Source organism: Musca autumnalis, unplaced genomic scaffold (assembly GCF_047663935.1).
Source record: "Musca autumnalis isolate F117 unplaced genomic scaffold, ASM4766393v1 scaffold_4, whole genome shotgun sequence".
Classification (NCBI taxonomy): Eukaryota; Metazoa; Arthropoda; class Insecta; order Diptera; family Muscidae; genus Musca; species Musca autumnalis.
In genome coordinates, this window is record NW_027411977.1 from 119,380,464 (window position 1) to 119,397,217 (window position 16,754).

General features: G+C 33.9%; 1 protein-coding gene across 1 annotated transcript in view; it reads right to left on the reverse strand.

Moving 5' to 3' along the window:
* Positions 1-1,281: 1,281 nt before the first annotated feature.
* Positions 1,282-16,754, reverse strand: part of acs (arcus) — a 53,253-nt gene continuing 37,780 nt past the window's right edge. The window contains exon 9 of the mRNA XM_073986906.1: positions 1,282-1,560. Coding sequence (XP_073843007.1) covers positions 1,316-1,560 — 245 coding nt within the window. The 3' untranslated portion in view covers positions 1,282-1,315. The remainder of the gene's footprint in view (positions 1,561-16,754) is intronic.

Below are 16,754 nucleotides of genomic sequence, written 5' to 3' on the forward strand. Positions count from 1 at the left end.
CCAAACTTAGATCAAGTTCGAAGATGGGTCATATCTGCCCACTCCCTCGGGTACCTTCCCTCAAAAAGTAGGTAACCGATTTGGTCCATACTTTGCACATGATAATATTTATACCAGGCGTAGAACAGGTTCGAATGTGGACTCTATCGGCTCATTCCTTCGGGTACCTCCCACACCAAATTTCGGAAATGTTAAGTTTAAGACCTGTTCTCGAGTCCCTTTGATTTTTAAGAAACCACTTGTATTCGCTTCCCCCATTACGATGGTATATTTTGTTCAAGCTTAGTTTAAGTTCGAAGGTGAGCCATAACGGCACACTCGTTAGGGTACCTCCCTCACAAAAGTTCAACATTTTCTTTAAGTGCAGTTTAAGTTCTGTTCGACGATTCTTTGTAAAATTTTACCGAAGGTACATCTTATGGTCTTGTTTACACAGATATTATGTTTTTCGCCGAAAGTCCATGCTTCCGAATATAATGGACCAAAACCTCTTAATTATACGGTGACCGCTTCCAATATATCATCGAAATGTCCATCTTTATACCTGGCTGACTAAAGCGCACAATAACTCCCGAACAAATCGGTCCAAAATTTGGCTTTGGTAATATTTTGACAAAATTTAGTTTAAGTTCGAAGATGGGCCATATCGGTACACTCTTTCGGATACTTGCCCCACAGTATATCTCTGTCGGCAAAGCCGACTGAAATTGTTTTACTGTTCCTTTATAATTTTGAAAAGTTTTATAGGTTTTTGTGAAAGCGAACACACACTATCAGCCTATGATGGATATTTCCCGCGGAATTTTCCGCACGGAAAATAATTTTGAAATTTGAAATTCTTTAAAAATCGATATTTTAAAATGTTGAAAACTACTAGAATCACTTAATTATGCAATATTCTCCTCGAACCATCAAAAATATTCCTTTTTTGCACATAAATATGGAAATAAAAAATTGTAAAATTGGGGAAAGGGAAAAAATCCTCACGGAATTTTTATTTATGATTACCCTGATACAGGGTAAAAAAAAATATTTATATTAAAGCTCCGCAGGTTTTTGTATTTAAAGCTGACATTTGAACGAATAAGCAAATAACAAAAAAATATATGTATTATTCTTATGAATATCTAATGTATATAAAAATGTTAATGTGTTTTTTATCCCCCAACAAACTTTTGTATTTTCCTATAATTTCCATTTGGTGCAACCACGAAAAATAAACAACTGCTATTCACACATACATACATACATGCAGACAAAAAAGAAACAATAATAAAATAGTTTGTTGTTTTTTATTTGTTGTTTATTATTATTTTTATTTATTATATGCATCAACAATTTCAACAATACTAACGTACGTTCCGACCACACCACCCAAAGCACCAAATGCCACAAGCAATAAATTTTTGGTTAATCTTATCTTCCATGGACCATAACCGGTGCTGTATTGTACGCAGATTTGCAACAGGGCTGGGAAAATTAAACCCAAAATCGACAAACAAAACGAGCCGACCAGTGATAGGAAAAGTGATAAATCCGGAATGGCAACAGCAAAGCAAACTAAAAAAAAAAAATAAAATGAAAGCAAATTGTATCAGATTTGTGTTTGTGTTTTTATAGTATTTTCATATTAAAAATATACATATATATGAGTTTTATTGTTTTTGTTTGTTTAACTATATATTTTTTTCCTTAATACACAGCGGAGAAATGGGCTTTTTATAATTTTAATTAATAACTTTTTAATCAATTGTTTATATTAATTAATTATTTTGCAATAAATTAGTAATTATGACAATCATATTGTATTAAAGCATACTTTTAGGCATGAGTTACATATACACAGTGTTATCGAAGGAAAAAAAGGAACAAAAGAAGGTGTTAAAAACTGCTACAAAGTTAGATAATTTTTTACAACAATTAGAGGCCACACAAAATTACATTCAATATTGGTTTGTTTAGTAAATCATTAGGAATTAATTGGATAGAATTGTTTTGCTAGATAGGTGTTTATTGAAACAAAATAGCGCACCCAAAATATTAACAAAAACTGAAGCGCCAACAATAAAAAACAGTAAAGAAAGCATTAAAGGCGGGCGGAGCCGATTATTTGATATCCTACACAACCACTATTTCAATATAATTTGACGAAATTTTTTCTAGACCGAATTGCATTTTATGTTCCAAATTTCTTCAAAATATATGTATAATTTGGTGTTTGGTACGTCAAACACATATATCTGTGGTTTAAAAAAACGACATAAGTCGACTTATGTAAATTTTGAGTTATCAATGCCACGTAGTTGTACTTTTGTTGTACAATAAATCCCAAACATTTTCATAAAAAGACACAAGATGTCTTAGGTCATTTTAGATAAAAATAAAATTTTTAGATTCACTTTGGCAGTTTTTTTGAGATGTGTGTTTTACTTACTATTTGTATGTAAGTTAAGCTTAATCTCATATTTGTTGTTTTCAAATTAAAAAAAAACAACAAGTTTAAAGTGGGTGTACTTAAAATTGATTACTTTTGGGGATGACCGAGAAGACTAGTTTCGTCTAACGCTCATCAGTTCTCTTAGTTCTTTGTATTGAAACAAAGAACCCTTCCCCAATTTCATGACGACTCGAGCTCAAGAATAAGTGTGACTGATGAATTCGTTTAAATGCGAATTCAACCGAAACACCTAAAAACTCTCGTAGCAGCATATGCAAACCAAAATAACTACTCCCACTGTCATGTGTCTCCACATTGCAGAGAATGCACATAACTATTTTGATAGTTTTCGAAAAATAAGAACAACGAGATGTCTTAGGTCATTTTAGATAAAAATAAAATTTAAATATTTATTCATTCTCTTTCATGCATGCTATTTTATATTAATTTTCTGTTTTTATGTAGTTTACTCCCTAACACAAGTCTCATTGCATAATTTTTACGAAACTAGAGATCCATGGCTCAAAAAAGAGCAAGAAATGCTGATCAATCGTTTCAGTACTAAAGTGCATAATTGTGATGTAATCGCAGTACAACAAAATTAATAAACAATAACAAATTCATCAAATTCTAAAAGCGTGTTATAAATCTATAATGAATAATGTATATAAAGAATATTATGATTTTGTTTTAGTTTAAACTGATAACATTTTTGAAATACAAAGTTTTTTACATTTTATCAAATGTTTTTTATTTCTACGAAGATTGGGTTATAATTTGTAAAATAAATATCACCGAAAAACAACACAAGTGTACATGTGTTTTCCATTTTCTCCGTAATTTTCTGCATCAAATAAAATGCATACACAAAGATATGTTTTTAAATAGGTTTAATAAAAAGTGCATTTATAAAAAATTTTAACTTTTTATACCCTCCACCATAGTATGGAGGGTATATTAAGTTTGTTTTTCCGTTTGTAACGCATTGAAATACTCATTTGCGACCCTATAAAGTATATATATTCTTGATCAGGGTAAAATTCTGAGTCGATCTGTGCATCCACAAAAAGGGAGATAGAACGCTGAAATTTTGGGAAAATGCGTCTTTTGGTTGCAGGCAGGTCAAGTTCGATGATGGGCTATATCGGTCCACGTTTTGGTATAGCCCCCATATAACGGTACCCCCCGATTTACGGTATTTTGCCGTTTTTAGTTACATTTTCAGACCGATTTAGCTATAATTTGACATTTAGGGTTCCTAAGTGTCAGTAAACTTATATACCAAAAGTTGTGGACATAGGTCCACGTTTTGGTATAGCCCCCATATAACGGTACCCCCCGATTTACGGTATTTTGACGCTTTTAGCTATATTTTCAGACCGATGTAGCTATAATTTGACATTTAGGGTTCTTAAGTGTCAATAAACTTTTGTAACAAAAGTTGTGGACATAGGTCCACGTTTTGGTATAGCCCCCATATAACGGTACCCCCGATTTACGGTATTTTGAAGTTTTTATAAGCTACGTTTTTAGCTTATAAAGCAAAACTAGTGGACATAGATCAATGTTTTGGAATAGCCCCCATATAACATTACCGCCCGATTTCAGGTATTTTGTCGATTTGAGTAGCATTTCTAGACCGAATTAGCTACAATTTGATATTTAGGGTTCTTAGTGACCAAAAAACTTATATTCGAAAAAATTATGAACACAGGTACATGTTTTGGTATAGCCCCATATAACGGTACCTCCTGATTTTCGGTATTTTGAGATTTTTACCTACAAGTTTTAACCGAATTTGCTGCAACTTGAACATTTGACATTTGAAGTTCTTAGTGGTCACCACACCTCTCCACCAAAATTGTCTGAAATATCGGGAAAATGTGTCTTTTGTTTGCAGGCAGGTCAAGTTCGATGATGGGCTATATCGGTCCACGTTTTGGTATAGCCCCCATATAACGGTACCCCCGATTTACGGTATTTTGACGTTTTTAGCTACATTTTAAGACCGAAGTAGCTATAATTTGATATTTAGTGTTCTTAAATGTCAATAAACTTATATAACAAAATTTGTGGACATAGGTCCACGTTTTGGTATGGCCCCCATATAACGGTGCCCCCCGATTTACGGTATTTTGACGTTTTTAGTTACATTTACAGACCGATTTAGCTACAAATTGGCATTTAGGGTTCTTAAATGTCAATTAACTTATATAACTAGTGGACATAGGTCCATGTTTTGGAATAGCCCCCATATAACGTTACCGCCCGATTTCAGGTATTTTGACGTTTAAATTCACATTTCTAGACCGAATTAGCTATAATTTGATATTTAGGGTTCTTAGTGACCAAAAACCTTATATTCGAAATAATTATGAACGTAGGTCCATGTTTTGGTATAGCCCCATGTAACGGTACCTTGGTATAACGGATTTCGGTATCCCCATACAATGGATTTTCGGTATTTTGAGAATTTTACCTACAAGTTTTGACCGAATCACCTGTAATTTGAACATTTGACATTTGAAATTCTTAGTGGTCACCACACCTCTCCACCAAAAATTGTCAAGAAAGGTCGATGTATTGATAAAGCTCCCATATAAAAGTACCTCCCGATTTTCAGTAATTTGATGATTTTAACTAAAATATTAAACCGAACTAGCAGTAATTTGACTTTTGAAGTTCTTAGTGGTCACAACACCTATATAACGGTACCTCCCAATTTTCAGTAATTGACAATTTTAGCTAAAATTTTTAACCGAACTAACTGTAATTTGACATATGAAGGTTGTAGTGGTCACCACACATCTGCATCAAGAATTTTCAACATAGCCCCAATATAACGATACTTCCCGATTTTCGGTACTTTGAGGATTTTACTTAAATGTTTAACCAAACGTAGGTCCATGTTTTGGTATAGCCCCAAAACAAACCTCCCGATTTTCCGTGCCTTAGCTTTATTTTTTGGACGAACTTTCTGTAATTTGAAATTTAAAAGCCAACAAAATTGTTCATTTAAGTTCATATTTTCGTATAGCCCACATATCTCCGAACTAGCCGTTAATGACATTTGAAGTTCGCACGTTATGTACTGATTTTCGGTATTTTGAGGATTCTAGCTACAATTTTTAACCGAATTAAGAGTTATTTGACAATAAAGACTCCCATCAAAAACTGTCAATATAGGTCCATGTTTTATTACAACCCCTATATAACGGTACTTCCCAATTTCTAGCCCACCAAAAATTGTCAACATACATAGTTAGATATAGGCACAATAAAAAAGGGCCTACCGAATGAAACATTTTATGTACATTATCTGACATTTTAACGTACCCACTTAAAGTTGGGGACAGGAATTAAAACTAATTATTCCATTTTATTTCAGAATATTTTATGGTAGAGGGTATGAAAAGTTCGGCCCGGCCGAACTTAACGCTTTTTTACTTGTTATTTCTATGGAGATTGGGTTATAATTTATAAAATAAATTTCACCGAAAAACAACACAAGCGTACATGTGTTTTCCATTTTCTCCGTAATTTTCTGATCAATCGTTTAAGTACTAAAGTGCATAATTGTGATGTAATCGCAGTACAAAAAATTAATAAACAATAACAAATTCATCAAATTCTAAAAGCGTGTTATAAATCTATAATGAATAATGTATAATACCGCTCACTTCAACATTAGTATGAAGAATATTTTGATTTTGTTTTAGTTTATTTCCGTCTTCGACCATTATTTGACAATCGCATACAAAAACTGATAACATGTTTGAAATACAAAGTTTTTTATTTACATTTTATCAATTTTTTTTATTTCTATGAAGATTGGATTTTCTGCATCAAATAAAATGCTCACACAAAGATATGTTTTTAAAAAGGTTTAATAAAAAGTGCATTTATAAAAAATTGTAACTTTTTATTTCTATGAAGATTGGGTTATAATTTATAAAATAAATTTCACCGAAAAACAACACAAGCTTAAATGTGTTTTCTATTTTCTCCGTAATTTTCTGCAACAAATAAAATGCACACGCAAAGATATGTTTTTAAAAAAGTTTAATAAAATGTACATTTGTAAAAAGAATGATTTTTTTTATTCCTAACATTTGTTTTTGACATGCTCTATGAATATGTAAGAAAAAACCAAAACAAAATCATCGACATGTAGCAAATATTACAAAAAAAATATGTTTTTCACACTCCTGAAAATTTTGATTTTCAAACTTATGTAATTTTTCAAGAAAATCACAGATATACAAAAGCTACAGCTGGGTTCAAAATAATACAAACCAAGAGACTGCCAAATAAACATGATTTAATTTAAACTTCTCCATTTTGGCTTATTTTGTATTTGTTAAACTTAACTTATTCTGAATTTTGGGTGGGAGGTACCCGAAGTAGTTTGCCGACGTAGCCCATATTCAAACCCGATCTATATGTGAAAGGTATAATACGATGTGCAAAGCTTGGTCCAAATCGATTGCTCCCTTCGAGAGTTATAGTTCACACAATTTTACAAACAATTTTGAACTTTTGTGGGGGAGGTACCAGAAGGAGTGGACCGAAATGCCCATTTTCGAATCTTTGGTTCGAATCGGTTGATCCGTTCGAGAATTATCGTGCGCACCACCCAGCCAGACAGACGGACGGACATGGCTTAATTGACTCCAAATTGTCTGAAACACATTTCGTCCAAACATACATGGGGTCTAAAACCATTATTTCGATGAGGCACATTTTTGGTCGTATCAAAGTGTACGAGTATATACCCTGTTAGCCTAAAGGCTGAGGGTATAAAAAGGGCAATAAAAATATTTTTTAGTTGAGTTTAGGACCAAAATTGTAAATATTTTAGTTGATAGTAGTGAATAAAATATATCTGAAGTTTGTTTGAAAATAAAAGTCCTTTGGTGGTAGCCAAAAACAGGCTGCTGTCCTTACAGTGGTTTTTACCATAAACTGAGCACGTATTGGGAAAATCAATGAATTTTATGAACAAAACCTTTATTGATTAGAGTTGTTTAACACTCTGGCTGTTATCTCGAACAACATATAATGATTGATACCCCATAAATTTTTGTACTTTGATCCTTGAGCCACATTTGAGTCAGTTTTCATTAGCCCTTTATGAAAGGACCGACCAAAAATATTAAATATTTTGAAGTCCTCAGGATGTTAAATGTATGTATACAATCAATTTTGCATTTATTCAAAAATTGGATGACTGACAGATATGAGACATTTTTCTACACGCTTTGTTAAAAAGTAAACTTTAAAAAATCATTTTTACTATTGAATGTGCGAAAACCGGATAATCGATTATTCTTAATCGACTTTCGGAAGACGGAGTCAACTATTAGTCGTAGTCAACCATTAGTCGTAGACTATTATTATTCGTAGTCGGCTATTAATCGTAGTCGACTATTAGTCGTAGTTGACTATTGGGTGTGTTAAAACCGACGACACTTTTTTATACATATAACCATCACGTATCGCATCAACGAAAATGGTCGATTATATTCGATTATAATCGGTTTTCGGCGGTTAACGATTAATCGAAAGTCGACTTCTTGTACACTCTAATAATTGACTAACCGAAAATCGAGTTTTAGTTTTTTCACAAAAACCGAATGATCGAAAAACCGATTTTAGCATTTCACTGGGTATCTCTACTAAGAATATGTGTATTAGGTTTTGCATCGTATAAAACACAGTTTTCTAATGGAACTAATCCAAATGAAGTAATTTGAAATGAAAAACGTAATTTTATACAGAAAAATATAGTACGGTGTATACCAACCATAGTGTAATCAAAGCTTACCTATCACAAAATGGTGTAAAACTACATTTCAACTAGAGTTTGGGAATTCCCGACGTGGCAGAGAGTAAGCAAACATGAAAAACCTACTCCCTTTATAGACGTGGCAGAGAGTAAGCAAACATGAAAAACCTACTCCCTTTATGTGTAGTTGTGTAATTAGTTATCTCTTTGGAACAATATAAAGGGAAAAATAGCAATAGGGTCAAAATGCAATTAGTCCGGTCAAAATAGACATTGAAATAGCAAAAATTCCCACAAAGCTGAATTTTGGTGGAGAGCTAGGGTTTGCCATTAGAAGCAACGTCCTAAAAGTCCCCATCGATCCCATGTGTGCAAAAAAAATTATTCGGGGTCAAAGGTCAAAATTTAAGGGTTTTTAGGTTTTCGGATTTATTTTTTGAAAACGGTTGATCTAATCAAAAAGTGACTAAAGTAAATATTGTAGACAGAAAAATTATCTACAAGTTTGACCCTTATAACTTTTTTCTTAGAAGGAACCATTCTTGAGATATAGCTGTTCTAAAAAACACATGATTTTTATGAACTTATAAGGGAAATATGCACATATTCAGACGAACCGGCTAAAATAAGCGAAGTAATCGGGTCTGTCCCCCAAAAAAATATATATTATCTTGAAGAGCGAAATTATAGCTATCTTCTAAAAAAATTCCAACAAAATCGGAGCGTGTTTAGTAGAGTTATTCAATGTTAGAGTCATTTTATGCAAAAATAGCCCATTTAACCCACATGTATAATCGAAAGCCCAACGGGAACGACCCCAACGAAAACTCTCCGATTTTTTTCAAGTTTTGTCCGAAGGTAGGGTTTGTTGCGCTGATTACGGAAATGTATAATTTTCAACGGTTGCGGATCCGGTTCGCCGGTTATTAGACCCGAAAGGCCAAATATAAAAACCGGGTTAGACCCGGTTCTACTGAACCGATTACTGCAAAGTGGATATCGTTTGAAAGCTTACGGAAGTATCTAACACATAGTGTCGTTACTTTAACCGGTTCGCCTCATAATGTACTTACGCGGCTAATTTTTTATTTGACCTTTAGATCGAGATATCTCGAAAATGGTAAGTCTTTTTTAAGAATCATAAAGACCAATCTTGTAGACAATTATTGAATCTACAACTTTTACTTTAGCGGGCTTTTGCTAAGTATTACCGTTTTTGAGAAAAATTAAAAAAACTGAATAATGCCTCCAAAAATGACCTTTGACCCCGAATAACTTGTTTTGCACACATGGGATCGATGGGGACTTTTAGGATGTTGCTTCTAATGGCCAACCCTAGCTCTCCACCAAAATTCAGCTTTGTGGGAATTTTTGCTATTTCCCCCTTATACGCATGTCTATTTTGACCGGACTAAATAGCAAACATCTTAAACGGCGTTGTGCCAAAATCTTGAAAGAACCAATAAATCATATATGACATATGGCAGCTGTTATATCTTATGTATGCGGTCAAAATCCAATTATTCCTGACTAATTAGCGGAGGTTATATAAAATATCTTTTTCCAACTACCATCCTAGCAAAGCTTCCTTGATATCGAAGAGTGCTGTTCGATTATATTTTTAAAGTCAACGATATCGTATGTTCTTCTTATGGTTCGAAATGTGTGTTGATCATATAACAAATCCGTTTATAACGAATTTTTACACGGCTGATCTTTTGAGTACACGGCTTCACAATGGCAACACGTTGGTACTAATGATATAGAGTCGTACTTATATGAACATACCATTGTATTACTGGTTTCCAATCCTAATATGCTCTATTTGCCACTTACATATTATACAGTGTTTTATATTGCAAACAATAATTTTGGAGAAAACAACAATTCGAATCACAATTTTTATATCTTAGCGAATTAATATCCTTCAAGAATGCCACCAATAAAAATTTAGACTAGAACTGCCGGGATAAACTATAAATCAAGAATTATGTGAGGTTATACAGACTTCGAATTCCAGAAAAAAACACCAATTATCGAGAGGACCAATACATACATATTTTATACGAATTATGGCGATTTTTCCAATGGGCCCGCAATTACGAATAATCGGGGCACGAATTATCGCCATTCTACTATATTTCCAATATTTAATAACTATAGGGGCCATTATTACATGTGTTCTTTTACTATCTGATGGATTTGAAAATGCAAAATAAACTAATTTTCACATTGAAAGTTAATGACTTGAAGCTCCTCCTTGAAATTCAATCATCACTTTTAACTTTAAGTTAACCGGAACGCTATAAATCTGTTCGGTAAATCCAAACTATAACAAAAGAAGACTTATAATAATTGGGGTAAGACAAATAATATTTGACTTATACATGAAAATACAAATACCCGTATTCCCGGGAATTTCAAAAAATTTTCCCGAGAAAACCCGTTCAAAAAATGTCGGGAATTCCCAGGAAATCCCGGGCCGGGAATTCCCGACCAGAAACTCTAATTTCAACCGATCACGCTTTAACAATTTTTTGAATAGAAGCGAAATTCATTGTATACACAAAGTTAACATCCTGAGGAACTCAAAATATTATTTGGTTAAGGAATAAATGCCTTATAGAGACGCATTTGCGGCCGATCCTTACATAAATGGTTAACGAAAACTGGATTAAACTGGAATCAAGGATCAAAATACACAAATTTTGTTACGTGCCGCTTTAGGCGTTGACCCGATTTGGGACCAGCTAGCTCAATCGGCTTCCTCTCCTGGGTATAGGTCCATCCCATCTGGCAACCCACGGCAGTCACAATTATGCTAAACCAAATGAACACAACTATCACGGAAACACACAGAAGTAGGGTGGAGGTGGACCACCAATCGCCCATCCCAACCATGGTCACTTGATTCCTATGGATCAATGTTGAAGTGACTCCCTTAAGACCGCCCACACTATTACACTTACCCCTTTCACATTGCCTTTAGGCCCCCTTTTACTTTCTTTACCAGCACATTATTATTATCACCATATTTTCACTTAAATTTCATATTTTTTATTATTAAAACTTAAACCTAATTTTATAATTTTGTCTCTAAACAACGTATCAACTTGCGTAAGCCTTTACGTCATACGCCCCGCATTTTTATAGGTCGTATACCCAAGTCATTTTTCACAGTCGGAACCCCTATACCGATCAGCTGTTTTCGACCATGCATTTAGTTCCTCATTAAAATCAACACATGCAGTCCCCTGCATAATTTTAAATCCTATTTTTACTTGTTTCTTTATATTTGTTCGCTGTTTTAATCTATTATTATCTTTCTTACAGGTTTCCTGCATTGGGTAAATGGTTTCCAGCGATGGAAACCACAAAATGACGATGCCCTTCCAGCTTTTTAATATTGGCAAAACTCGTGCTGGCGGCATCGCAACGTTGGACTAGGGGACCCCCGGTGGGAGAAGATTTAATCCTCCAAAGCAAAGCACCCGGTCCCCTAAGATATATAAAAAGAAAAATTGTTTTTTTGAAGGTGGTTATTTGTAGCTTCCACCATGGAAAAAAGCTACACCCTAGCGAAGCTCCACGCAAAAATTTTTTTTGCTTCAGGGCCGTATTTGCGGTTATGGGGCGCCCGCAACAATTTATGAGGTACCAATTATTATATGTTATTCGATGTAACAGTCAGAGTATTAAACAACTCTAACTACTAAAGGTTTTGTCTAAATCTATTGAATTTACCAATAATTGGTCAATTTATGGGAAAAATCGCCACAAGGACAACAGTCTGTTTTTGGCTACCACCAAAGGACTTTTATTTTCAAACAAACTTTAAATATATTTGATTCACTGCTATCAACTAAAATATTTACAATTTTGGTCCAAAACTAAACTGAAAACATTTTTATTGAGCTTTTTCATTCACACTCCTATTTTTATACCCTCCACCATATGGAGGGTATAATTAAATTTGTCATTTCGTTTGTAACACATCGAAATATTCGTCGGAGACCCTATACAGTATATATATACATATATATTATTGATCAGCATAAAATTCTATGTCGATTTAACCATATCCGTCTGTCCGTCCGTCCGTCTCTCTGTTGAAATCAAAATACAGCTCGCAAATTTTAAGATAGAGAGTCAATATTTAGTACAGAAGTTCTTATTACTTGCAGGATGGTTGGTATTGAAAATATATCGGTCCACGTTTTGATATAGCCCCCATAGAACGGTACCTCCCGATTTTCGGTATTTTTAAGGTTTTACCTTCATTATCCTACCAAAATGGCTGAAATTTGGTACGTAGTCTTCTTTAGGGGTATAAAACTTTCCCCCAGAATTTCGTCGGTATCGGTCTACGCCTTCATATTGCCCCCATAGAACGGTACCTCCCGATTTCGGTATTTTGAAGGTTTTAGCTTCATTATCCCACCGAAATGGCCAGAACTTTGTCGGTATCGGTCTATTCCTTCATATAGCCCCCATAGAACGGTACCTCTCGATTTTCGGTATTTTGAACGTTGTGGACTCAATATTCCACCGATCTCAATGTAATTTGGCACATTTGTAAACCGAATTCAGTCACCCATTTCAAATTTCATCAAATTCGGACGTATGTAGCGTGTTTGGTGCAGCAAATACGTTAAATCGGCCGAAAATATATGGTAACATGGGGCGCCTTCGCCACGTTTTTGTTCAAAATGTTCTCATATCGACACCGTTAAAGTTTTTTCAAATTTTATTTTTGGTAAAAATATTAGCATATCTTGTCTATATGTTCTGATATATGAATGGTTTAACATTGTTTTTAAAATATTATTTTTGAGAATTTACAAAATGTCTAAATAGTGGCAACTTTTGGGAGATGGTAGACCTACAAAATGTCTAATAGTGCCAACTTTTGGTAGATGGTAGATCTACATTAAACTCGCAATTTTTCCCTTAACGAATTTTTTCTATCATTTGTAGTTTGCGAGAAAATCGGCGATGGCGTAGCCGCCCCAGTGGCGAAGACGCCCCATGTTACCATATATGGGAGCTATATCCAAATCTGAACCGATTTTCACCAAAAGCAATAGCGTTCTTCCTATGGCTAAAAAAGATCTTCTTCAGCTGAATCGGACAATAAATGTGACCTATCATTTGATCACAAAAATACATGGACAGACGGACGGACATACATAAATCGACTCACAATGTGATCCTAGGTATATCCGCAAAATAAACTATGGGTCTATCTCGTTTCCTTTTGCACGTTACATACAAACGCACTAAGAGGTGTAGAGTATAATAAACATAAAAAGTCTCTAATGTTTATTTTTCCAAACTTATAAAAGAATATAACAGGTATCTACAAAGTAGGGATCTTTTGGTACGATAGTAGCAATGTCCATAATTTTCGGTGGATAAGTTTCATGATTACTGGGAACCCTAAATGCCAAAGTACAGCTAATTCGGTCTGAAAATGTAGCTAAAAACGTCAAAATACCTGAATTCGGGTGGTATCGTTAGATGAGGGCTTTACAAGATCGTAGACGTATGAATGTCCATAATTTTTGGTGGAAAAGTTTTGTGATCACTGGGAACCCTTAATGCCAAATTATATATATTATCTACCCGAAAATTAACAAGTAAAAAGTCGTTAAGTTCGGCCTGCCCGAACTTTTTATATCCTCCACCATAAAATAGTCTAAATTAAAACGGAATAATTAGTTTCTTTTCAAAATTTTAGGTGGAGAAATTTTTCGACCACGGATACCCCAAATGCCTAAATTATCTAATTTAATCTAAAAAATATGTTCAGCCAGATAAAATGTACCACATACGGGGCCACTTCAAAGTGTGGACATATCTTTTCAATTTTTGGTGGAAACGATTTATAACTGCAGGGAACCTCAAAAGTCAAATTACGGGTAGTTCCATCAAACAAGTGAGCATACATTTCAATGTGTTTCACATTGACATCAGAAAGCGCCCACTGGTGCATGTGTTTGTTTTGTTTTTTTTTTTTTTTTTTTTTTTTTTTGTTTGTAGCTTGCATACAAACAAATATATGTTTGCGACATAGAGAGACCATTTTTTCTGTGTGTAGAAATATGTTTACGATTTTTAGTGAAGAATTCTCGTGACCACAGGGAACCTCAGATGTCAAATTTCAGCTGGTTCGATTAAATATTGTACCTAAAACCCTCAAAATGCCGAAAATCGGGAGGTACGGTTATATGGGGCCTGTACTAGAACATGGACCTATGTTGACGATTTTTGCTGCAGAAGTTTCGTGATCACTGAAAACATCAACGGTCAAAATACAACTATTTCGGTTGAAAATTGTATCTCAAATCCTAAAAATACCAAATATTGTAAGGTACCGTTGTATGGGGGCTATACCAAACCATGGTCCAATGTTGACGATTTTTCGATAGAGAAGTTTCGTGACCACTGATAACCTCAAATGTCAAATTGCAGCTAGTTCGTTAATTGATGTTTTGGAAGTAGAATACAGCGATCGCGTCCGATTTTTGAAAACTTTATAATTACAGGTTAAAATTTTGAAATTTAGTAGATGTTTGTAGTCCCAGTTACTAAATTTAAACATCTAGAATATTGACGATTTCAATCCTTGGTATAAGTCGGATAAGATTACTATCGATTTGGCGACTTGGGACATATTGACAAGTCCCAATCCCAGGCCAGCCCAATACTTAAAAATATCAACATTTTTAAGTGTAACGCTATCTATTAATAGGTTTCTATAAGTTTTCGCGGCCATACGCGGATAAATGTAGTAGTCACTAGTTTAAATGTATAATAGCGTTTGTCATGAAGAAATACATTTCAACGGTCAAATATCCGTTAAAGTGTAAAAACACATTTGCATTTGAAAAATGAAAAGTTTTAGGATAGAGAAGACATTCCACAGTCGATACGTCTGAAGAGCTGCTCAACTAACAGCGAAACCAGGTCACGTAATTTGGTGACTTTCTTATTAAGTGGTCCAAAGTGTGAAGAATCTAATCCCGTTACTACTTTATTCAAATATATGACTTGAAAACTAGACTTGTTGCCTCAGAAACCTGCCATTGGGTCTATAGTGCTATGGTGGAGGGTATAAAAATAAACATAATATCTGCTCCAGAACTGCAAAAATCTACTAATTCTTAATATTTCAAACTGCCAAAATGTGTCTCATCGCTTTTAGACCCCAAGTTAGTTTGGACGAAATCCATTTCAGATAATTTTGACTCGATTTAGCAATGTCCATCTGTCTTGTTTTCTATTTGTTATTAGATAACTGATAAAAAATAAACAAAAAACGATTTTTTTCTATTTGGGCCAATATTAAAAAAGTTATGAGTATTTCTTTCCATATAGCTTTTACAGAATTCGACTTTTTCAAGGCGCGATATCTCCGGAATCTTTAGTCAAAAAAAAAAAATTAAAAATATACAGAAATGTAAATTTCTAGGGTTATACGGAATTAACGTATCACGAAAGCAGGAGTTACTCCCATCACAGTATTATATTGGACCACGCCAAATCGTCTATGTGAGATCCCATACGACACTTATATTTTCACTGGACCATAGCTGTAGACCTCTCATGTATTTTCCCATACAATCACGGTTGCCACAGTTGGTAGAATATTACCAAATTTGGTAACTTTTTATAGGGTTGGTAACTTGGTAACTTCGTTTTTGGTTTGGTAACTTTTTAAGGTTTGATTGAGCAAACTATAAATTCTTGGTTCCAGAACCTGCAAGAAGCTACTATTTTTTTATCGACAAAAATAGTAAAAATTAGTAGATTCTTGCATACCATTAGGTTTCAAAATGTAATAGGGTCTACACATGAAATTTGGAACATAGAAATCTGCTCCATAAAATACTTCTTTTCATCGTAAACTTGTAATAACTATGACCTTTGACAGTTCTGTATGTTTTATATTTGCATTTTGATTCAAATTTGGTCTATTTTAGAAGATTTTCAAAATGTGTACAACAAAAATGTATTTATGTTTTTCCTGAGAACATTTTTAGGACGACCCCATTATTCAATATTTTCTTTGACATTAAATTTTCAATAACAACAATGTTTGGTGTATTCCAGAACTGCATCTACTAATTTTTACTATTTTTTCCGATAACACAAAGGAAAAACTGTTATCGTAGTAAAAATTTGTTGATTCTTGCAGGTTCTGGAACAGAGCAGTTGTTTTTGTAAATTTGTTAGTTGTTGTAATTCATGCATTTACCTTATATAAATATGCCTTGATCTAGAATATAAACATTTTACAGGGTTTCCGATGCATAGTTCGATGTGTAACAAACGAAATGGCAAATTTGATTCGTTGGTAACTTTTTGGTAACATTTTCGGAAAATTTTGGTAGACAATTTTTTTACCCGGTGGCAACCGTGCATACAATATAAGCAACTAATGGCTTATTCTAACTACGTACTTTAAGTTAAAAATACGCAATTTCGATCGATATATATTCACCACAAATTTTCAAAAGCTGTTTA